Below are 24505 nucleotides of genomic sequence, written 5' to 3'. Positions count from 1 at the left end.
TCCCATCATTCCCCATCCTCAGAGTACAGCTTTTGTTTTGGTTCATTAGGGAGAAGTCAGCTGTTTTATGGTGTTAACAGCATATTTTCAATAAAGCTCAACAACTGAAGATACTTTAACATGAACACTGGAAATGAAATATTGAGTTCATTTTCAGGTGAAATGTAAAAATTATCTAAACTTCAAAGTGGAAACAATGGCTTTTTGGATTCAAAGGCGTTTTTGTCAAGCACCAAAAATACAAAAGAATAAGTAAGGAATGAACTGACACTGACAATCATATGGCTCCACCTTTGATGACAAAAAATTACCTTGGAAATACACAATTAAGAGAGATCAAGCAAAAAGGTTCAGATGAGGAAAAATGATTATCTTAAAGCCTTGAATAACATGAAACACACCAATTTATTTTTACAGCATATAAAAAACGTGTTGATTTCTTTGCACTTTACAGCTGAGGAGATTAGCTAATTTATTAAGCAACTTTTTAATTTCAAAATTCTGAATTCAGTTTTATGGCAGGTAATGCTGCTGCTAGAAAGCTACTGTCTCAAAATGAATGCCAAATAACCTCAAATTTACTTAAAAAAGTCTAACTGAAACAGTGATAAAAACAGTTCACTAAATACAAGGAAATCAACTAAAGCTTAAACTACAGAACAAAACTGAAGTACATTAACTATTTGAAGATGTCCACTGCAGCTCCTTTCCTCTCTATATGGAGCATTTTGCATGAGCTCATTTATAAGTCTAACAAATCAACACATTTCCTAGTGTCATCTCAGGAGGACGAACTACTTCACCATTATGTTCTATTTTTCAAGTGAGGATAATGTAGAAGGCAGGAAATTATTTATTTTAAATCTTTTTTCATTTAATCATAACCCCCAAGGTCATCAGATGTCTTTTTTTTGGATTTGATCATTTGGTTGCTTAATTCCTGCTTCAATGATGCCTGATCATTTTGCAATGATTTTTACTCAGAATGTCTTCTTACCCATTTTCCAACAATAAAAAAATGTTCAAGGATGTTTATAAGATTATTTCTACTGGTTAGGGCTTTAATGATTGTATTTACACTGTTAGACATTGTTAAAATAACCTGAAAGGCTAAAGCCTGGCACACACCAAAAGATTTCTTATCATTTAAAAAAATGTGACGACAAATAATGACAAATATAACCATTTTGTTCTTAAAGTGTGAGGTTCCAAGAGGATGTCCAAAACAGCACACCACGCACCAACAGGTCCTGTTCACCAGATTCTCTTTTTTTAAAACTCCAAATCTTTTACAATCCATCACGGTAGCAATTTTGGTCCAGTTCCTCCCTTGTCCGTTTGTTTTTACAGGACATGCCTTATAAACTCTCATGTTGTTTCCACTATTCAACACATTGTTCATCCATTTTTTATGTCTGTCTAACTTGACGCCTCATATTTACTATCATTGAGTCATGAGTCAGCTTGCTTCCTTATAGGCTATTGCTCCGTTCCACGTAACAATCCTGCTCATGCCTGCTTGGCTATCCTTGCTGTTCCCTCAACACAACAGGATTTCTGATGGTAAACATTGAACATGTTCGATATTTATGATTTCAAGTTTGAGTGGCTCTGATCATGTAAAGAGCAGGTCAGAGAGGGGATGATCACTCTGAGTACACCACAGGAAAATATGTAACAATTATCTTTAGAGTATTCTGATAATCAGGGGTTTGCTGACTTTGGTCAGAGGGGAATCAGGCTGATAACTGTCAGATTATCTTGTAGTGTGTGCCCTGCTTTAACAGTTCTGCTACCTTTCTATGATTAAGTTTTTTGTTTCCCTTGGACAAAATAGGGACAAGAAACAACAACTAAAGCATTGCCATAGATCAAACCCTTTTCATAAACACTGTTATCGCCCTTTTTTTATTCTTATTTGTTAACTTGTGCATTCCTACATAACATGACATCACCATCTTGTCTTTTTCAGTCTCAGTGTTGCTAATTTTCTTCTTGTCAGGTTGACTTTGTTGTAAGTTTATCAGCACTGTTACACTTTCACTGCTTCCATACTATGAAGAGCTGTTATGCAACAGGTGACATATTAACAAAAACTACAGGACTAAGTCAACCACAAAACAAACAGGTTACTGTGGAAGTGATGCAGTTATTTCATAAAAAATGTGGTTGGAGGTGGATGGGTGGAGGGGTAAGTAGGTCAATCAGTCCCCAGTGAAACCACAAAGCAGCCATGCATGGGCCATGGGAAGCCCCACGGTGCAGTGCTGGAAGAGCCATCAATCAGCCGTCTACGCCAAGCATATATAGAAAAAACCACCACAATTCACCACTATCATCACCAAACCACTTTCAGAAAATGGGCATGGCAACACACAAGTCAAGGTCAGCAGCACCCCAATACCTAAAGATCTGCCTCCTCTTTTGAGAGCTAGAGCAGTAGCCCTCAGTGGAAAGTCTGTTGGGGTTAACATTAGGAGAAAACGCTGGGGTTACAGGACTGGATGGAGAACAGGAAGGGGTTTAGGGGAGGTTGAAATAAGGAGGGGTGGCAGGTAGAGGTAGGTACAGTACAAAACTTTTATCCCTAAGAGGAAGAAGAAACAAAAAGGCACACAACGCAGAAACTTTGACTGTTTAAAAGCCAAAACTTGTCTGAAAATGCTTATCTTTTAACCTGAAGTGAAGGGGCACCGAAGGATCCAGGCTGACTGTTACCTTTTAAAGAAAACTTTTGTTCACCAACTGTCTCTAAATAATATTTTTACCCAAAATCTTGAAATTAACATCATTTTGAAAACTGTCGCCAGGGTAGAACCTCAGCAAATGCATTATGACAAATCTTCTTGCACTGGAAAGAATAAAAACGTCTGTAAAATAATTATTAAACATAAAAATATTCAAACTTTCTTATTTAAGGGAATATATAATTGCAAGAGCCCAGGTGTTTGCAGAAAAAAAGTCAAGTTAGATCTGTTTAAGTATTTAAACTGCCCTAATGGCCAGCCTACCTAAACAAACTAGCTTACAGGGCAAAGAAGACAAGGGTAGTTTCCTAAAATAAACATACTAAAGCTTACAGTGGGAAGCATTATCTTACCTGTTGTCATTGATGTATCCGTTTTGAGAGGACTGCAAAAAAAAGGACACCTGCACATTATGAAATGCTCCATTTATTTTGAGTACTAAGAGCAAAATGTTCCATTTCATCAAATTTTCAAAACTTTTCCAGCCCGAAATGGTTACTTCTAAGATGTAAAAAGTGTCTTATGCCACAAAAAGGAGCACAAAAACTTGATAGAGGCAAAAAGTACAAGGTATGAGGTACTTAATGAAACTTTTTCTGACAGGAAAACAGCTAAACACAGTTTGCAATTAGGAAATTACAGTAGGGTTAAGCTGCAACATGCTTTTTTACTCTGAGGAAACTGATAAAACATTCTGCTGAGTTAAAAGTTACTTACCACCTGTAAATCACTGACTTAAAAATGAATTATAACAAAATCTTATTAACTCTTGTCTATCTTAAAATACAAGTCATCTGTGATTTCAGCTGGAGGCAACTCCTAATGTACTACGTACTATGATGTTCATATGCCTCTCAGCATTTTCTTTCTACCCTGTCAGGGTTCAATACTTACTTCCCGTGCAAAGATCCGGTCTCGTACCCTCTGATATTCCTCCTCTCGCTCTTCAATAGACTTGCTTCTTCGGCCGTCCTGCAGCGGCACACGGATCTATTAAACAACAATCAAGCAATGAGAGACGGAAATTTTGATTTAGAATAAAATGTTGGTTATCTGCAAATATATCATGACATTATTGTGAATTCTCAGTGTGGCTTGCTTTAAAGATAACTACAAACAAGTCACATGATAACAATAGCATGTAAAGGAGAGCAGCTGTCTGCTGTCAAAACAAACAACAGAATGAAAACTGTGCAAAATAAGTGTTTTGAAGGGCAGAATTAGCGTGGGAAGGTTTAGCACCAAGACGTGATGGAACACTTGCAGAATATTAATACAGAAATATGACAAATGTGTGCAAGCATAGGCATTGAGCAAAGTGATAATGCTTAAAATAGACATTGTTGTGAGAAACACTTGCTTCAGATGGCAATATAACAATCAAAGAGGGTTAAAATAAGTTTAATTTTTCTTATCTATAATCATCAGCTAAATAGTGGTTAAACATAATAATTTAACCCCAAACTAAAAGCTTTGAAACACGTGATAAAGAAAAGACAAAAGGGGAGAGAAAAAGTCATAAAAAATCTGTAAGTGTAAATTCGCTGTTTCTTATAACCTTATAATTGACAAAGCCAAAAACATTTGATCACAAAGAACCTGTCATGTCTGCTCCACCGATGACTATAACACTCATGCATTCAGACCAGGGGTGGACAGAAACGGTCTGAATTTAAAAGCTTGAAAATCCAAGCTCCCTCCAGTATTATTACAGCTCAAGTCTAAAAGACTTTTAATTTCCTTCCTCGTGCCAATTTCCATTTCTGCTGGAATGTACACTGTTTCACACCCACCTGCTGACTATGAAACTGAAATCTTATACAGTAATCACTTTTCAAATCATGCATATGCCAACACATTGCTCAATCAAATAAACACTCTCTGTTAAGATCTATACTTTGACTTCAAAATGCAAAACACTTCCTTTCATTATAAAACTCTGGCAGGGTCAAAAGGTTGCTGCAGAACTTGTTGAAGCCACTCCGACCTATTACTTACACTACTTACAGTTAACCAGTCCCAAAACTACACCCCTATTTTGCTTGATAAACAGACTAGTTGTTAAAAGAATACCTCTGGCACTTTCAGACTGTGGATTTTATTACCTCCGCCAAGGAGGTTATGTGGTCGACAGGGTTTGTTAGTTTGTTTGTTAGCAACATAACTCAAAATGTTGTGGACGGATTTTGATGAAATTCTCAGAAAATGTCAGAAATGGCATAAGGAAGAACTGATTAGATTTTGGGAGTGATCCGGATCACTGTCTCGATCCAGGAATTTTTAAGGATTCTGTACTATTGGGGGTAGGGCTAATGGCGGAGGTCTGCGCTCTCTGAGTGCTTTTCTAGTTTGAAATATGTATGCCCATTTCACCTTGTTTGCAAAGGTTTTACGCAAATTGTGAGGCAAATAGTTCCTGACTGGCCATCAGAGTTAGTGACAGAGACGTAATGTAGGGATTTGTTCGGTAACATCAGGATGGGTGAGTGTTATGTCAGTATGTGAATGTGGAGCATGTCTACTTCTCAGTGTTTCAGAACACAGTTATGCAATGATACACACTGGAACACCAGTACTGCATCAGGTCTTGTCTCCTTATAATCAGGAGCTCAACAATTTAAAGTCTGACAACATACCCATTGAGTCACGACTGAGAAGAAACAATGACAAATTTATAGGCTATTACACACAAATTTAGAGTTAACATTGAAAAACTGATGATAAATACAACATACAGAGGTTACCATCCTATCCTTGTAGCCTACCTGATTATCATCCTTATCCATGCTGGCATCATCTCTCTTGAGGATGAATTTCTTCTGGAAGTCCATGTTGCGTTCATCCTTGATGTGTTCAGAGAACCTTTGTTCTGGGCTGTAGAAAAAAGCAAATGACAAAAGACTTGATTTATAACATTCTAAAAAAAAAGATATTAATTGGGCACAGATGGCCTGGTGGTTAGGTCATTCCCCATGTACATGGGTGGCCTGGGCTCAAGTGCCTGTGGCTCTTTCAACCCGCTTTCTCATCTCTGTTTCTGGCTCTATCCATTGTCCTATCTCTCTCTAACAGAGGCAAAATGCCCCAAAACACATCTTTAAAACCAGACAACTGTGACCAGACTGGCCACATGGGTTTGTTATTGCATTTTCTCTAAAGTCTGTTTACATGATAAATTTGACCTAAATATCCTCTACTATAACCTCAAATGACACAAACTGACACCTGGAAAAGCCACAAAGAAGGAATGGATTTCTTTTACTGTTCTCCTCTAACTCCTGAAATATCTCAGAGCTTTTTTATGCAAACATATAAAAATAACATCATTATACAAATAGTTCCCTGTAGTTTTAAAACTGTATGGACTGCCAAGTCAAACCTGTACTCACATGCGCGTGTTGCCAGTTTTGTTGATGATGACAGCCTTGCCTGTCTGGTCCACATTGTGGTCCATGCCGAAGTAGGCGGCCACACGGTGCAGCAGCATACGGTGATAAGAAGTCATCTGAGGAAACTTCTTATACTGGTTACTGGAAGGGACACAAAAATAAATGCTGTAATTAGCATGATTTCAGCTGTACATTCTTTTTTTCACTGCTTTGTCTTTTCCTTGAATGCTATAAAGTCTATTCTACATTTCAAATGTTTTGAAAACATCACTTTCTACTTGTTTTGTGCGAAACTTGCTTTCAAGGGGACTTTTCAAAACACTCAAATGGATATTTCACAATGCTGAAATAACATCCCTCTTCATTTGAAATTTCATTTCGAATATTTTCTACAGAATACAGAAAATACACCAATTATGTATTTTTTGGATAACACCCCTTTGCTGTCTTGTTTCTCACAAGTCTTATCCTCTCAAAAAGGGTTTGTTTTCCAGAATTCAAAGTTGTTTGAAAAGCAGGATGTCCCACTTTGACGCCAAATTATTTGTCTCTGTTGAGCACAAGATGATTTACTGCTTTCAGACAGATTTCAAATCCTAATACTCAAGTCACATAACACTTTTCTGGCTACAGGGGAACAGGGCGTGCAAGCCAGAAATACTGTCAGCCCATACTTGCCCTGTAATATCAACTACACTTTGCCATAATTATCCTGTTACCTCGGTGATCTATAAATAAGTGTGGGATGGCTAAATATATGTACAAGAGAGAGGTTATAAAGAACATGACTTACTTGTCGTCATTAATGAACTCCAGGATATCTTGTTCTAGTTTGAGCAGCATCATTCGATCCCTGTTAGGTCAAGGGGTGTGGAAGAAGAGGGGGAGAGATCAGAGAAGGGAGAAGATCAGTGCCTGTTGTGCAGTGAAGATCACAGAGGTGAGATATGGCAATACTGAAAATAGTGGCTTTAACAGTTCACTTACAATGAGGATCCTTCCAGCATTTCTAACCTTTTCAAACTGCATTTTATCTAGTTATTATTTACACTCGTATCCAGCTGTCGTGACTTTATGACTTCTGTTGCCTACCATATAAACATTATACAAGGCAAGCTGTTAATGCAGGAAAGTTCCTCTAAAATGTTAAGATATAATCATGAAGTTTATATAAAACACTTATTAATGCCCTAACTCCTGTCATCCTCTGTGGCAAGTGTGGTGCCAATCATTGTTTTCTGTATAAGGTTGGATTGTCCTCTTGCAAGGAGAGAATCAACACTCACTAGAACATTTTGATTTGGAAAGCCGTTAAGGAAAATTACCAAGTTGCCTCAATGGACTTCTTTATTTCTCTGATGGGTTTTAAAAGACACGATCTTCAAATCAGTGACTACAATACATCCCTAGAGTGAGGTCAGAAGAGGAAGGCAGCTTTTTGTTGTACTTTACCCCACTTCTTCAGCAAGACACAGCAGCTACATTACATAAATGCACTTTTAAAACTTTGACCTTTCATTTTAACTATTTTTTAAAATATATTTTGCATTTTCTTCCCATTTAATAATCAACCTTCTCAACTATTCTTATGCTATAAGGACTCTACTTTAAACACTTTCTTATTTTACATTTTGTGTTAATCTACACGTCTAATAACTCTGCAGGGTTGTTTCAACAGCCTTTCAACCATCTGTCTTCTGGTTGATGTGGCACTTTGCTGTCTGTCTTTTAATTGCTTTTGTAATGGACTCAACTGTAAATGAGGTTTGCCCCTCGATGATCACTGAAGTACAAATGAAGGTGTAATGAAAAATGAATGATGAAGCAACTACCATGTTAGCAGTCTGCATTTCTCTCTATGTAACCTGAGAAAGAAAAGAGCAAGAACTTTTTGAAGCATTCTTGTCTTCGTTAAACTGTGAATGTACTCTGACGCCCACTGTAATGATCTCCATAATAAATGATGAGGAGGTGGTATGCATTGAATACCTTTTAATAACCTTAATCATAATCAAATATTTCACACATGTAAATAGTCTGTTGAACTAAAGCTATTTTACATTTACAATGCATAAAACCCTCTTTAAATAATCAAAAACATTAATATCAAATGTAAATTTCTATGTCATGATTTTTAGGGATACCATTATTCCAAGAGTTTTGGATGAAGGGAATTTAAAGAAACAAACAAAAAAAAGCCTTTACAACGTCAATGTAGAAACATGGCTAAGGCTGGAAGGGGGTAATACATGCTAACTCACTTGTTTGTGTGGTCAGATTCAAACGTGCGCACATACATTAATGGATTATCAAGTTTAGCTAGGTTAGGTTAGGTTAAGCCATGAGCAACAACTGGAGAAGCATCAGTGACACGGAAAGTCTGTGTACGTTTCCAAAAAACGCATGCTTAACTTTTTCTTTATTGCAGTGGCTCTCAACAGATGGGTCAGGACCCAAAAGTTGGTTATGGAGCTGTTTTTAGTGGGTCGCAAAGGTGTGCCTGAAATAAACTGTGGTATTAGGTCCCTGATGTACAGAACGTCTAAGGCATACACCCATATATTTTGTTTTATCCTGGTTTTCTATGATAATAGATATATTTTGGACTTTTTGGGGGGCAAAACTGGTTTCCTCATTTTAAATGTTCATTTCTGAAAATATCAAGAAAACAAGAAAACATCAAAAGTGTATGCCTTCTGGGCAACGGAATAAAATACAACAAAGTCCTAAAAGTCAATTTAGGTTTTAAAAATAATAAACTACTTGTCCTGCCCCTTTGTTTAGTCATGCTTTTTACTATATATGGCCCAAACTTCAATAGTCATTTAAGTTATTAATGGTTTTAAGGAACATGGGTCACAATTGCTTAATCCACTGGTTCCCAACCTGGGGTCCAGGAACCCCAGGAACTGCCAAGGAAAAATGGTTGGGAAAGACTGGTTTCATCGAAAGGTGGTGGTGGATCCTGAGGCTAGACCAGTTGAGTACCACTGGTTTATGGGTCATATTAGGAAAGCTATAATCTACAATTAATTAAGGGAAATGCAATGGATGATGGGATGTGTAGTTTTTTTTCACTGCCCCCCAAAACAACATACACAGTCTTGTACCTTTACCCTTTTCTCTATTTATCAATCTTTTTTGTGCTTAATCAATTTTTTCAAAGTCACAAGTATCCCGATAGCTGGTTGGCTTGGTTCCAGAATTTTCTGAAATGGAGGATCTAAACTGAGAAATCAACTTTGGAAATGGTGTGTTAAAAAAGGTATGCAGTAATTATTGAGAACTACAGAAATGAAAGCTGGCACCACATAGGTAAACTGCTTCAGGATCAGGCAATAGAATAGTCGATACAGATATTAAAATGTAATACAGACCTAAAACTGCAGTCCTAAAGTTTGAGGATAACAAATTCCAATCCCTGAAACAAACTTAAAGGGGGAGGAATGATGCTGAATGAAAAAAGAGATTTCAGTTGACATAGGTCTGTTGTACCAGCCTAAAACTCTACTGATAACAACATCATACCGATAATACTGTGCATCCCTAGAGTATACATGGGTTTTCAGGTGAAATGTAGTTACTCTTAATAATGTTTTGTTTCCTGTTGTCAGTTCTTGTCAATACAACTTTAAATACAAGTCCATCTTTCATGAACCTCATACCTGGGATTGTTCTTCAGTGTGTTGACCAGAAACTCATGAACATCGATCCCCGTGGAGTCGGTGTATTCCTGACTCGAGTCTGACAGAGAGAAAGACAAAGTAAACAGAGAGGTGAGAGGAAGGAAAGGTTAAGAGACTGTGAGGGAAAAAAAGACAGATGCTTTTGAAAAGTGCTGAAAGAGTTAAGTCAAAACGCTGCCAAGCAGAGTTTCTAAAATGGCAGCCCAACACACCAGCAGTTACATTTCAGGTTGTTCAGAGAGGAAAAAACATAAGCAGGAGATTGCATGAGACACCAGCTCGTTGTTCTTCTATGCTTTCACACACACGCAAACACACACTCTTCAGGGGATCATTTTCCACTATTTTCCACTACACTAGACAGTCAGGCTAGCCATTTCATCTCTGCTGCTCTCAGACTGTAATGACGCCTGAGGGTCTCTGCAGAGAGAGAGCAGGGTAGGTAATTAAAAAAGAAGTCAGGGTTCCCATTATCTTAGAGAGAAATTAGCTTGACATCATATTAGTTTTGGTATTAATAACACAGTGGACATCATATTTACATGTACCAGCCATAATGTGACAAAACCATTTAAGGATGACTAATGCGGGACTAATACAGGACATCGAAACTCATACTAAGCACTCATTGCATTTGCTGCACAGAGAATTAATTGGAAAAACTACCAGTTTAATACTATAAATTCAATTCCTTTTCATAAAAAAAACAAAAAACAGTGCCAATATGGATTCTGACCAGGGTTTTATAAGGACAAGACTTCTAAAATGCATCAAAGCTTAAAAGTTGCATCTCACCACGTGACAACATCTTTCGCGGAGTCTTGTCTTTCTTCTCCTTCTCTTCATTTTCGTACTCGTCTTTGGAGGACTTCTCCTCTTCCTTGTCTGATGGACAGCTGATGTGAAGCTGGATGATGTCCTGAAAAAGCACAGAACAACACAGTGGAAAAAAGGAGGTTATTTTAATTTTTTTTTGCCAAGTCTATCAGGCAAGGTAATCAAACACAGTGTTTACATACAAACATGAGAACTGCAGGTTTGCCTAACTGCAGGGCATGACAGAGGTTAGGGTGGGGTGGTTAGGGGTTAGAGATAGGAACAGTACCGATTCTGGAGGTCCATCATTGGAGAACGGACCAGACGACTCCTCACACACTGCCAGACTCCGTACCAGCTTCAGTTTGGCATTAGACTGAAACAGAATCACATATATAATTACCTGCAGGACTAAGCATGTTTATTACAGAAATTCCCGGGCCGTTTATAATTAAACTAGAACCCGAAATATGATGCTTCAAGCTTAAAGATAACATTGATCATTGAGTTTTTTTTATTAAAAAGTTCCTGTTGCAACAAGCAAAGCCCCAAAAGAAGTGCAAGTGTAATGAAGTTAAGAGAAAAAAGGTGAGAAATGCAAATGAGCTGCTGATTAAGCACAAGAGTGGCCTGCAGTAAAATATTATATTCAACAGTGAACTATACTTAACAACAGTGTTGACATCACCAGGATAATTATGCCAGGCTACTTTTTTTTTAACCAAAGCTTTTTGAAAATTTAGTTTTTTTATGTTTTGTCTTCTACTGAAAATGCTTGGTTCCTTGCTTTTGGATTAAGAATTAAAAAATGGAAATGTCTGAGGGGTAAAGGGTGGAAAAATTTGGGTTTTGATGTAAGATAAGGAAGACGCCAGTTTATGAGTGCGTTATTTAGAGTTCACACAACTTTCACACGCATTATCTGGCTCAAGCATCGAAATTGAAAAATGTATGTCAACAATAATATTAGTGAACTTCAGATTCTCGTTTAGTTATTTTCTATGGAGTATTAGGCGTACACGGGGGAACACCACAGAGGTAAACCCATTTTACAAGGATATGTAAAAACTAGAAATGCTTTAAAAACATTTAGAGCTGTAATACGTAATTCACTGGAAGACAGAGTCCACTGGACTTAATTCCAGAGGTAGGCTGATTGTTTTTTGCATGAGGTCCTGCTCTCAGATGGTGTTTTCATGATTTTATAAGAGACAAATTGCATAGAAACCCTTAAACGCCTGTTAATCAAACGGAAATTAGAATAATGAAATATTGAAATCAAAATTCACATAGGACATGAAGAGAGGCTAAGAGGAGATGAGGAGAAAATTCAATACAAAGAGCTGAGTGGTTAGCTGTCTCGGTGATTATACTAAAAAAAAACAGAAGGCGATGTAACAAGAGGTAACCATCATTAAGTTTGTTATGTGTTTTGTTTTTAAACTGTGATAACAGTGATTTGATTTTTACTTTGCTAACTGTGCTGCTGCCTACATTGGCCGCAACACTTTGAGAAAACAAATGAGATTTTGGATCTCAACAAGGTTTCCCAGTGAAATAAAGTTAAAAAATAGAATTAAAGCTTCAAAAGAGGCATAATTAAACATGGTATGTCATAAAATAAAGTCACCCCCAAATCAAGTGGGTTACGTTTTATATCTGTTGTTCAAGAGTAACTTTGATATCTATAAAGATGCACACAGGCCAAAAACATCATGGTTCACTGCCTATCATCAAGTTAAGAAAATGCAAATTAGAGCTACAGCATAAAAATTACAGCATGTTGACACAACTATTATGCACACCTATGCACACTTATCAACATTATTCCCTTATGTTATAATGGGCTCTTATCTTATAAAAGCATGCATAAAACTAGTGGTGGCAGTAACTCAGTTTATAGCGACTTAGGTTAGGAATTGGAGGGTTGCCAGTTCAAGTGCCAAGTGTTGAATTAGGCCTAGCCAGAGTAGGGCTGTGGATTAATCGTGATCAATCAGCCCCCTGTTGCCACTTGCAAAACTTCCATGAACCCCTAATTCTTAACAATATTAATTGTTTACAGCTGTTTTGCAATCCATTTGGCAATTACAGACGTGTAAACATGTCACAGTAAGATTTCCTGAGGGACCTACGTTGTTCAGTGAAGGCAGTTTGGTGCAGCATTCAACTTGAACTCCCTTCGCCGACCAATGCATGTTTTGTGTTGAGGTGGTATTTGAGGCGCGTATTGCTTTAGTGAAACAATAACTTCTTCTCTAAGGGTGTGCATATCACATTGGTTTTGTTGAATATTCTATCTTTGTTTTTTTTGGAACAAAAACTTATCATCAGGTCATAGTGTTCATCAGAATTGTCCATCTTCTTTGTTTGTTTGGATAGCTGCAACTGTCTGGCTGCGTTAGAGTGGTAACAAGTGCAGATTGGTTGGAATTGTGGGATATACTGGAAGGCTCATTCTGTGCATGCCTTAAAAAATTAACTAATTAATCTTGTTATTTAATCATAAGATATTAACTTGTTATTTTTCACAGCTCTAAGCCAGAGAGATGCCAGCTCACTCCCTGAGTACTGAGTACTAGTGCATGTCCATAGGATCCTGCATGTGTTTATATGAATGATTAATGCATATCTTCTTTAAAAAACATAATAATAATTTCACAACAAACTAATGAATGTTGCTGTGTTCCCCTGTTTTATTCAATGAGAAGGGAATAAAGTAATATTTATAAATAGCTTTAAATGCAAAAGGCTTGATGGAAGTCATAACTACTCAGCTTGAGTAGTGAAAAAAAAAATTGTATCATGGGCCAGTGGGAAGAGAGGAAAATAAGTAAGACCAAAGAGTTCATAGAATATACAGAGTCAGTGCATTTTGTCTGTTTTTGAAGCAAGTGACAAACATTATTTATTCATTCAGCATACCAGATGTAGTTCTAAAATTAACTGGATAAATACTTAATCAACTGCCTTAAGTATATTCCTTTTTTTTGGCTCTAAGCCGCAGTCAGGCTACAAGAGTTTGTGGCAAATTTATCATCCTTTTCATCTGATGGTTGGTAAAGGACCTTGATCAGTAGAGATGCTCAGTTCAAGATTAAGAATAAACATACAGAGACTCATCATGATCACCAGTCATTTCTGTTACACTAGTTCAGAATCTGGAAAAACGACTTTCCAGGGACTGATGGTGATGCTAAAACACAGTGAATATATTTGCTCTAATGTAAACTCCATACTACTGTAGACTGATTTTAACACTATTAGAATATAACGTCCATATTCACTGAATTAAATATCAGCAGTGTTGACTAAAAAGAGTGCCGTTGCCTGGGAGTTATGTCCGTGCACCCCATGTACAGAGGCTGTTGTCATCAAAGAGGGCGACCCAGAGGTACAGATGGCCTAGTGGCTACGTATGCAGCCTGGGTTCAAATCTGGCTTGCAGCTCCTATCCCACAAGTCTCTCCCCACTCTCTCATCCCTGTTTCTGAGTCTATCTGCTGTCCTCCTCTCTGAATAAAGGTACACAAAGAACAAAAATATATCTTTAAAATAATAAGAAAAAAAGGGGGCCGGGTTCAAGCCTGGCCAGTAGCTCCTTTCTCACGTGTTTTTCCATATTTTCCACCTCTATCCACTGTCCTATCTGCATAACTACACCACACCGGTCTCCATTTAACTTACATTTCCTTCTACATGACAGAAATACATTTCACCTGAAAACCTATTCGAAATCCATTAGTGTGAGTGTGACTGGTCAATATCTTTAGTGAATGCATGTTTGAGATCAGACGGAAAGAAGACTTTCAGAGATTCTCCCAACTTGTTTGATGACACCTGATGTATAAACTGGTTAAACATTACAACTCCAACAGTCTATGCCTTGACTTTCTTTGGTCATTCTCACACACCTGCTCTAAAGCTCCTCACAGGATTTAAGCTGTTAAACTAATGGTAAGAAGATGGTGGTCCCCTTTAGATAAGAGGATTAGACTGTTAGCAATGGAAGGCCATCTTGTGCTACAAACCAGTAGGTTGGAGATTATTTCATGGAGCGGGATTATGAAATTATTGAGGTGAGTTTTGAACATGTGAATATGGCTTTTTATTTGAAGACACAAAAAAAACTACAAACAGATTACTTACCTTGGCTCTTTTCCTGCCATGGCTATGATTAGGAGCTCGTTTCTGCAAGAGAAATATAACATTTCAACAATTTCAATGACGAGCATAATGGAGATTAAATGCAGCTACAAAAGTGTGAGTGATTGTGAGTGTGTGTGTGGAGTGGGTGTCTTTACGTTTAAATGTTTCTGTATTGTGTTTTGGATTTATCTCTAATTATGATTTTGTACTACTGATGAATGTATTTGTTTTGTAAGGACCCCCTTGAAAATGAGATGATGCATCTCAAGGGGCTATCCTTGAAATAAATAAACAAATAAACAAATAAAAATGAAAAATGTAAAAACCTACACTACAATTTTGGAATTTCAAGGGCTCATTTATTACCCATATTCCAATCTTATCTAACATTTTCTATGTTGGAATATTAGAAGAATCAAAGATTTAGATAACTGGACAATTACCACTAAGTATCCAGAGGTTGTGTAAAATGAGGGACAGTCAATATTATCTGGGAAAAAAAATTTGTTTTAGAAAAAAAAACAAAACAAAGATACAAACAATTGTTGAATCTCATTGTCTCACAGTTAGGGGGTTGAATCTGTGGAATACCTTGTCTAAAATTTAAGAAAATGCAGTACACTGGTCAGGTTTAAAAAACTATATAAGAATCATGTAATTGTGAAATACAACATGGAAAATTTAAGTTATATATGAATATGTTAACTTGTGTTTATTGTTAATGATTGATAACAAAACAACGCATCAGTTTTGTGAATGCTATGAACTTGTTTACATGATTGTTATGTTTTTGTGTGGTAAGAAGAGTAGGTTTAAATAAGCTCTAGCTTCAGCCTCCACCCTCTTGGTCACCCAAAAAAATAACTGACCTCGTTAATCGTTTTGTCAGTTGTTGTGAGTGAACAGAAATAAATTTCATTCATTCATTCATTTCTTAAACTGGAATCACCTACTCAGCATAAAATTGGCAAACATTATGGGTGCAGTTTTCAAAATCAGGATTAATTTTTACAAAGCTTAAAACCAATGAAAACAAAAACTTTGCTGCTATGTTCTTCTCTCTTTTACAACATGTAGTATCTGTACTCTGCTTTCTGTGTGGGCGTCTTACCGAGAGAAAAACACACAAAAATCTGAAAAGGCCAAAGCTATGTTCAGACCAACAATTGGCAAGGAGATGACGTTACAGGATGTATACTGGCTCGTCACGGCCCTCGAGCCGTTAAGTCAAGCAGAGATGCTGATGGTGTTACCATGGAGCCAGCTTGTCAAATAACCAGTGGCTGATTTTAGAACATAAGGCACGTCACTTATTTCAACAGCCAATCGGCTTGTAACAAACTCAGAGAAGTCAGCTATTAACTATCACCTGGTCAGAATTGGACCAAAACTGAGAAGCAAGATTAGCAGCTCAATTTTAAGCCTAGCTGTTGCTAAAGGATGTCTATCAGTCAGGAGAACAGCAGGTTGGAAAAGGAGGAAACTGTTTGATTCAAAACTTTTGCTGCAATTTCTTCATTAATTAATTAGTTATCATTAAACTTTGAATATTTTCCCAGTGATCTGTGGAATTTTTAGGCAAGGACTTCTGTAGCACTGTGCTTTTATGCCAAAACTAATAAAAATTCTGTCATAAATGTCCCTAAAAAGTTTGTTTCTACCTCAATGATTGTGTTAGGCATTGATGAAAAGGTGCACTAAAAGGCATTAACTTATTAATGTGAAGTCTGTGTTTATTTTTAAGCTCTTTAAAATGTCAGTCTATGCTAATGGATGATAGACCAGTGGAGCTGATGTTATGGAGGAGCTTTACTAATGTCCTGTTTTGAATTTGCATTATATCTGTAAAATACAAAGTATGGTTTTCAAAAGGTTCCCACCAACACTCTCGTATTGACTTTCCCTCTCACCTGTGCATCCTGTGGGGAGCTCTCCTCCGGCTCCTGGCCCTCTCCTGTCCCTTCCTTGCCCTGTGGTTGAGGGGAGGTCTTGCCTCGACCGCAGGGCTCAATGAGTGGACCACTCTCTCCCTCCTGCTGGATGTCTGGTGTCAGGCTCACTGACATCTTCTTAGGGGAGGGGGAGAGGGTGGGAGTTGGGGAGGGGGTTGGGTGGAGAACCCAGGAGTGGCTGTAAGAAAAGAGGAGAAACAAGAAACACAAGAGGAAACGTCAAGGCTCTGATTGTACAAAGAGCTGTAATTATTTTTCATTCAGTGTATGTGTGAGGCTGTAGTGCCATAATATCTACCTGTAGGTGGTACCAGATCTGTTCTGGACTCAGTACAGTGGATCTGGATGGGAACCACACAGGAAGATGAGGGGAACCCACTAAGGTATTATACTGGGCAGGGCTGCAGCAGGGGGCGAAGCGCAGTCCATAGTAGGTCTAAGCCTTCGACGTGGGGCTGGAAGGAAACAACACAAAGATGAGGGAATAAAAGAGGATCAATGGCTATTCTTTGCAGAATAATTACTCATCAGCAATGCTCTATGATAAACTGTAAACAAAATGTTCAGTATAGAGGGGAAAAACTTGGCTGAGATTAACATGCATGGATGCAAGATACATTTTATGCACCAAGTAAGATGTAATTCAGTGAGGAAATTTACTTTACTTCCAGACAACCATCTTAAACCAGTCAGCCAATCTGTAGAAATGCATAATTTTTATTGCCAGTGCCCCAAATTTCAACTGAACACTGAGCCTTCACGAAACATACCACATTTTGCAAATCAAAATGACAGTTTGGCCTCTCAATGCTAACACGGAAGTGCCATGACATTTTAGCCTTAGCCAGAAAGTTATTCTTCCCTTTATGAGTAGATGATACAAAATAAAACCCTCAAAGGATTTAATTTGTTCTTTTTAAAAAACAAACATATCACAGAAAAACTAGTGGATTTAGTTTGGATACAAAGTTACTAAATAGGAGAAATCTTTAGTTGACAGATGCAAAAAGAGTAACACAATACACAAAAAAAAACTTAAGCAATATTTACTGCAATTAAGTGTACAGAGGAGGTATCAGCAAGCCAGCCAGACAAGGGGGAGGGGCACACTACCTCAGGCGTCACAGGGGCCTCTCTCTTCTCTCTCCCTCTGGCTCAGTGCAGCAGCATGGTCCGTCCTCCAGTCAGGAGTCCTGAACACTGATAACAGAAGAGGAAGACACGGATGACGTCATGTTTCACACACTTGAGTGACTCATCGCTGCTGCTGCTCCCCCTGCTGCTCCTGACTGTAGCAGGGAGGGGGACAGAGCAGCTGAAAGCTCAGAGCACACTGGTTCAGAGGGTTTATAAATGAGCCCCTCATGTGAGGTTTAATCTCCCTGACACAGCTATGTTATTCATTATTTGACTTTGCCACGGCTAAGACTGCAGTTTCTAAGGTGTGGGCACCAATCTTCATGAAAGGGAAAATGTGTTTTCTCTGAAGGATTTCTGTCAGATTTGAGGTATTTGTGACCTTAATCTGCCCATAAGACTGGATCACAACAGTATCATTTGTCTGACTAACTGTGGCTGAACATGTCTCATCCCTTCAGGAAACTCCTGGCTGCAAACACATCCTAATTTCACTTCTATTGACCTAGAACAAAAATGCTACATGTGGGCTCATATATCTTCATTAATAGCAAACTGCTGTGATAACAGTCTTTGAGAAAATCATACTCTTAAGACATTTTCTCTGGACCATGCTTACTTCTTACAACTTGCATCCTTTAACCCACTTTTTCCAGGGTGAAAGACATGAGACTTAGCCACAGAAACAGCTCTGGGGTAACTTCATGTTACAAAGAAGCAACTGTTGTATGTTAGACTTTACACACATGTAACTACACAACATAGATTAATTCAAACTCATCAATCCTATAAACCCTGTATAAACACTGGTAGGGCAAAGGATGGAGATTGTCACACTTTCTTGATATTTAAACCGTTCTTGATACGAGTCCTTATCGTCACAAATATCAACACTTTACTATTTTGTAAAAGGACAAAATTGCAATACATTTTTAATATAACTGGTTTAAGCCGAGTAGAGGTTGAGTTAAAAAGTTAAAAGAGTCATAATATATTGCAAAAAAAAAGATGCACTGTCCTCACAAATTTATTTATTCCCATTTATTGTCAACAACTGAGTTTCTTTTTCCTGCTGTTATATTCGAACACATAATGACATTTTGTTTCCAATCACCAAATAGCCATTTTACTGAGCTGACCTTGAATTTTTCACAAATTCTGAGGCCGGTTAGTCCGCGATTCAAATTTTCTTCTGCTGATTTCATCAAGGATTTCAACGCTAGATTTATTTTTTAACTAATAAGACTTGCCACAATGTTTTCGAATACTTTTGACCACAGCAGTTAAGGGAGACAACTGTTTTGCAGCAGCTAAAGCCAGTGTTATGAGTGCATGCTCTTCTCAGCACAGCCACTGGCAGTTAAAGGTACTGCACTATGGTTTGATTTGATGCACAATGCTGGACGCCCGGAACCTGGTAGACCAGACCTAGAAATCTGTATCAAAAAGCTAAACTACTAGTGATTTTTGGGTTTTGAAAAATGCACAGCCAGGTCCTTACAAAACTGGGTTTCCATCTCCATCAATAGGTAGGGCTGCAGGATATTGAAAAAGCTGATATCAACATAAAGTGTACACTGCAACTAAGATGACTGCGTGCTTTTTCTTCAAGATGTGCAACTTATATTTTTTTCATTATCACAAAATGATAATTTGCAATGAAAACATGAATGAATAAAAGGCCTGAATTAACCAGTGAATAAAAGGAGTTATTTAATGCAAGCAATGATTTCTCCCCCTTCATGTGCACATTTTACCTGTTAAATGGAGGCCATGTATTAAAGCCATGCTCCAACATAGTTTTCATACAGTCAGATAAAGCTCATGCTAGCTATGAACTATTCTCTGACTAATTGATGCAAATTAAGTTGGAAAAAAAAAGCTTCCTGGAGAAACCTGAAACTTAATAAAAGCCAATACATGAACTTTATTATTAAGTCAATTTATTGCATCTCATATCATAACACAATTATGAACATGATTGCACATCACAATTTTACAGATATTGGTGAAGCTTTGATAAAAAATACTTCCTGCATTTTATTTGTCACAATATAAATCATAGACGGAGAAGGTATTGCAGGAACAGATTTGTCCAATATCCTTCAGACTTGATTTCTTATTAACATTTCCATAATCTAGGCGCCTTTCATCTCTATCATGAACTGACAAAATTCTGAAAAAAGGCAACTCCAGCTCTTGAATCGGCTCTCTGCCATTCTTCCAGAGTACAGCTTGGACTTCTTCACAAGTTCAGAGAAAATAAGTGGAGAGGTCCTTTTGTAAAAACATGCTTCTAAATAAAGTGTTAGTCATCTGCTCTTTTCTCTACACGTATGCTTAATCTGTCTGGAGGAAGATAAATGGACCAGCAAGCAAGATGAACAGGTAGATCTGGTTATAGGCAGTGATGGCATTAAATTTGCAAATTTACAAACAAGCAATCGTGCAAAAAGCTGCATCATATTGTGCAATTATATGTTTGTCCTTCTTGACTTCGTTCATGAACAGCTAAAGGTCGACAGGAAAAGTGTGTGTGGGTAGGTGTGGGTGGGTGGGTGGGTGGGTGGGGGGGTGTATGTAGGCCTTCATCTAAGGGTAAAGGTTGAAGATGATTCTGCAAATGGTGCATCACAGACTGTAGTCTCTGAGAATGTGGGCCTCCTCAACCAACTAATCTAAAGTATTTCCCTGCAGGTACAGTACAGTACTAAAAGATGAACTTATTGTGACCCAAAGTGTAAGCTAAGGTATTAAAGATGTGATTGCCAGGTGAACCATGCAGCACAGACAAATCTTGGTCATACATGCCCCTGTCTGTACAGATGTGAGATGATGCCTTGTAATACACTGCGCCATCCTGTGCTGTAGGGGAGCTGAGATGAATGAACAAACAAGGCGGGGATTCCCAGCGTGGGGAGGACCCAGGCAATGCAAGAGCACAAGCGTCATCATCAGCAGCATCAGCAATACGCCACATCACTGACCAGGACACCCACATGCCCCAACCCCGCTCTGATTATACAAGCCGGCCTTGCAGAGGCAGAAAATACAACCACACTATCTACTGTGGGCAGATACAACTGCCTGACACAGTCTCTTTGGAAAAAATAAGCTCCCTCGCTCACTCACACACACACACACACACACACACACACACACACACAGTGTAGTCTTGCACAAAAGAACTGAATGGCTTTGGATTAGAAAGCAAAGATAATCATTCATCTCAAGTGGCAGTCTCACGGCTGATTGGACGATCATGCTGAATAGCAGGGAGGGGCTGCAGGACAAATTGTGAATCAGAGCCAGAAAAGGGCTGGCTGGTGAATAAACCAGCATTACCCATTCTCTCCCCCTCTACCCCTTTGCTCTCCAATGTTTCCTTAGCGCTCTCCTCAGTGCTTCCCGCTGCTTCTCTCAAATACACACACAGAAACCAGCCTACAGCGTTGCCAAGGAGATGGCAACGTCACTCTCAACTGCTGCCATTTGTGTTGAGCGAGTACCAGGGAGAAGGGCAGGGAGGAGAATGATATTAAAAATAAATACGTGGATTGCAGTGTGCAAAGAATGAGAGGGATGGACTGACAGAGGCAGAGAGAACAAGGGCATGATGAAAAGAGAAAGCAGGAGAACAGGATACACTGCTGCTGCTATTTCTTATCAAGTCATTATGTAAAAAACAACAACCGTAGGTAGCATCTTTAATAGATTTCAATTAAGATCAGATGCTTTGACTTAGAATTACCAGGTGAAGTGAAATGGAACCAATAAATGTAAGAATACATACCCTTCAAAATTACATATAACCTAAACACATGCTGCAACAAAAACATGCCAACAGTTTAGTGGTGGTTTAAATTTAAGCAGTGATTGGAGGCGTTATGCATCAAAATGCTGCCTTTATTCTCGGAATAACATCGGGATGATGCTGGTTAGCTTTACACAGAAGCTTGCTCCTATAATCCTAGTATCGTGGAAACATTCACAGAATTACAGTTTTGTCAGTATTTTCAACGACCTACTGGTTGCACAGAAAACAGTCTGTATACAAACATGCCCTTTTGTCCTATACCGACGAATGAGATTGCACAAAAATAATGCAAAAATGTTCAAGTGATGATTCAATTAAGTTTTGATTTTTCTCATCGCTTAAAAATGCTACTTTGCTTAGATATAAGTATGTTGATGTGTTTTATGTACTCCAATTTCCGTGCTAAGCTATACGGCAGAAAAAATCCCATCACCGCAACATAATGAATCTAGCCCCTGTACTGTACTATAGTAACGATTTATATAGCCTGACTCTGGGTTAAACCTCCAGCTAGGGATGGGTACCTTGCACATTCAAACCAGTACACAATGGTACCCATTTTCGGTACTTTTGTGTGTGAATAATATGCAATAATAAATGTTACATATAGGGCTGGACGATATATCGAGTATACTCAGTGTATCCTGGCTTTTGCCACCCACGATGTATAAAATTACTACACTAAGTAACTTTAAAAACGCACAATGAAATTCACGAATATATTACTTGTAATTCATGAACTATATTTCCAATTATAGTTACTGTTCTTATTGCACACATCTTGTGGGAGATATACACACAAAAATCAGGAATCAAGGAAGCAGTTTATTCAGTCACGCAATAAAAAGTTGACAGTACCACCCATTCTAACAAGTCCAAATTTCAATATCTGGTATGTCCTCCATTTGCTCGCACCAAATCGGCCACTCTCTAAGGCATAGGTGTTATGAGGCCATTAATCTGTCTCTGTGGGATCGCCTGCCATTCCTCCTGAAGAGCTGTACGCGCCTACATGTTTTTAGTCAACAATTTATCCCATCCCAATATTTCACTCACCTACCCAGTTTATACACTTGTGAGGACAACTCTCATGAATTGGTCTGTGGTTGAGAAAAGGCACAATCAGTCGTGCAGAACAAAGGTATACTGTGTGTCTGAGAAGTTGTTTGAAGTATCTGAGTACATCTCATGACAATTCTAGCAAATTTTACAAAGTGCGTTTTTAAAGTTACTTAGTATATATCGCAAATATCCGAGTATAAATTACGTGGAAGTTTTGAGCTGTCAGCATGCATTTCTCGCTGGAGTTTCACTTCTACCATTGTCCCTGAACGCATCTCTCACAGCAGAGAGCTCACTCTCTCTTCTGCGCCCATCCAGAAAACTTCGCTGCACATGCGCATTAGTGGCGAGAAACAAGGAAGAGGAAGGCAAACAGAGCAGTGTGGCTAGTTAGCGGGGAGTTAGCTGACTTTTGAGACAGTTAACAAGAAACAACGCTGGATCTACAGCATTGAGCAGTCGTTCAACTTTGAAAAGGAAGAGGTCGAACTCACGCGGTATTCGTTCAAACACGTCGCTAAAGACATGATCCCAGCTTTGTTGAAAAGACACTTAAACCAGAACACAAGATTTGCCTGGGCGCGAACATTTTGCTGAAAACTCTCTGCCAGAGTCGTACAGGTCAGAGAGAAGACAACCCAGCAACGGACAAATGTCATACACTTCTCCTCAACTACGGAGACTTATCTCAGCCTAACAGTTCAAAACACCGACAACGAGAAGTTAAAATGTTCCTGCCTCCAGACAAGCTTTTCCCCCATGATCACACAGGACAGTTTCTTGAATAAGGTCTACAGACGCTCTGATGTTATGAACTTGTCAGAAACTGCAGGAGCAGAGTCTGTTCTTTACTCATCAATCAATCATGCACTCGTCCACGCAGAAGCTAACCGAGCCCTAATCTTAAAAAAAACGTCCTTCATCTGAATTATGCACACTGGGTTTGTTACGTCTATTTGTATTTACTGCAAAAAATTAATTGCAAGTGACAAATTGTTTCATTCTGCGATGAAAATAAGCAGTGAGGACAAGCCTGTGGCTCTGTCACTCCTTCAAAATCACTCTGAATCCATCCATCCTGACAGAGCGCTTCATACGGCACCAGCTGTGCCAAGTTGGAGAGATGGAGAGCAACTTTTAGGACGCACTCACACTAGGCAATCCGTACCGTGCCTTAATCGAGTCTCTGTTAGGTGACTGAGAGAACAAACGTATCCCTTTATCTACTATATTTCCATGGTTGATATCCACATGATAAATGGGCAAATCATGATGTTCAAAGTGAGAATTCGGTGGGAGGGGCAAACAAGCAGGAAGGAGCGGGAGCTAGCTGATCTGAATCATCAGTCATCACACTGCCTCCTTAGATTAGAAGTTTTGTCGTACTTAACCTTGAACTTCATATCACAAATATTGCAGCATAATTTGCATCGTATTTTGAAAAGTGGAGCGCTACCTTCGACTGCTTCCTATCAGCCATGCTTGTTTTGTTGAATCAGTAAGCTGCTACCGATGTCATTACTCTCGTGCGTGCAATGCTGTGTTCGGATCCTGCATGGAAAATTGGCTACTTTCCACTCTCTTACAGTCACAAGGATGCGTTTAGGTACTGAAACATGGTACCATTTGTTTTACGTGAATCAGTACTCTGGAGTACCGACGGAATTCGGTCGGTACCCATAAAAGTACCTAATTCAGTACCCATCCCTACCCCCAGCCCTACAAAGGAGATCCTTATTCTAAAGGAGTG

At 38.5% G+C, this 24505-nt stretch overlaps 1 protein-coding gene across 18 annotated transcripts in view; it reads right to left on the bottom strand.

Moving 5' to 3' along the window:
• LOC121505217 (R3H domain-containing protein 2) overlaps window positions 1–24505 on the bottom strand; it is a 94542-nt gene that overhangs the window by 29785 nt on the left and 40252 nt on the right. For 8 of the 18 annotated variants that reach the window (XM_041780334.1, XM_041780436.1, XM_041780360.1 and 5 more), the window contains exons 3-15: window positions 17853–17939; window positions 17038–17194; window positions 16698–16917; window positions 14788–14829; window positions 10928–11014; window positions 10618–10741; window positions 9802–9880; window positions 6930–6989; window positions 6137–6277; window positions 5513–5621; window positions 3642–3737; window positions 3101–3150; window positions 2405–2458 (exon numbers count right to left, since the gene is read on the bottom strand). In XM_041780334.1, the coding sequence (XP_041636268.1) occupies window positions 2405–2458; window positions 3101–3150; window positions 3642–3737; window positions 5513–5621; window positions 6137–6277; window positions 6930–6989; window positions 9802–9880; window positions 10618–10741; window positions 10928–11014; window positions 14788–14829; window positions 16698–16853 (998 nt within the window). In that variant the 5' untranslated portion in view covers window positions 16854–16917; window positions 17038–17194; window positions 17853–17939. Of the gene's footprint in view, window positions 1–2404; window positions 2459–3100; window positions 3151–3641; window positions 3738–5512; window positions 5622–6136; window positions 6278–6929; window positions 6990–9801; window positions 9881–10617; window positions 10742–10927; window positions 11015–14787; window positions 14830–16697; window positions 16918–17037; window positions 17195–17789; window positions 17940–24505 lie in introns of all 18 variants that reach the window. The other 10 variants (XM_041780377.1, XM_041780385.1, XM_041780453.1 and 7 more) reach the window with 4 other exon arrangements.

The sequence above is a fragment of the Cheilinus undulatus genome, linkage group 3, assembly GCF_018320785.1.
Source record: "Cheilinus undulatus linkage group 3, ASM1832078v1, whole genome shotgun sequence".
Lineage (NCBI taxonomy): Eukaryota > Metazoa > Chordata > Actinopteri > Labriformes > Labridae > Cheilinus > Cheilinus undulatus.
Note: the sequence above shows the minus strand (reverse complement) of the source record. Positions and strands in the feature narration are given on the sequence as shown.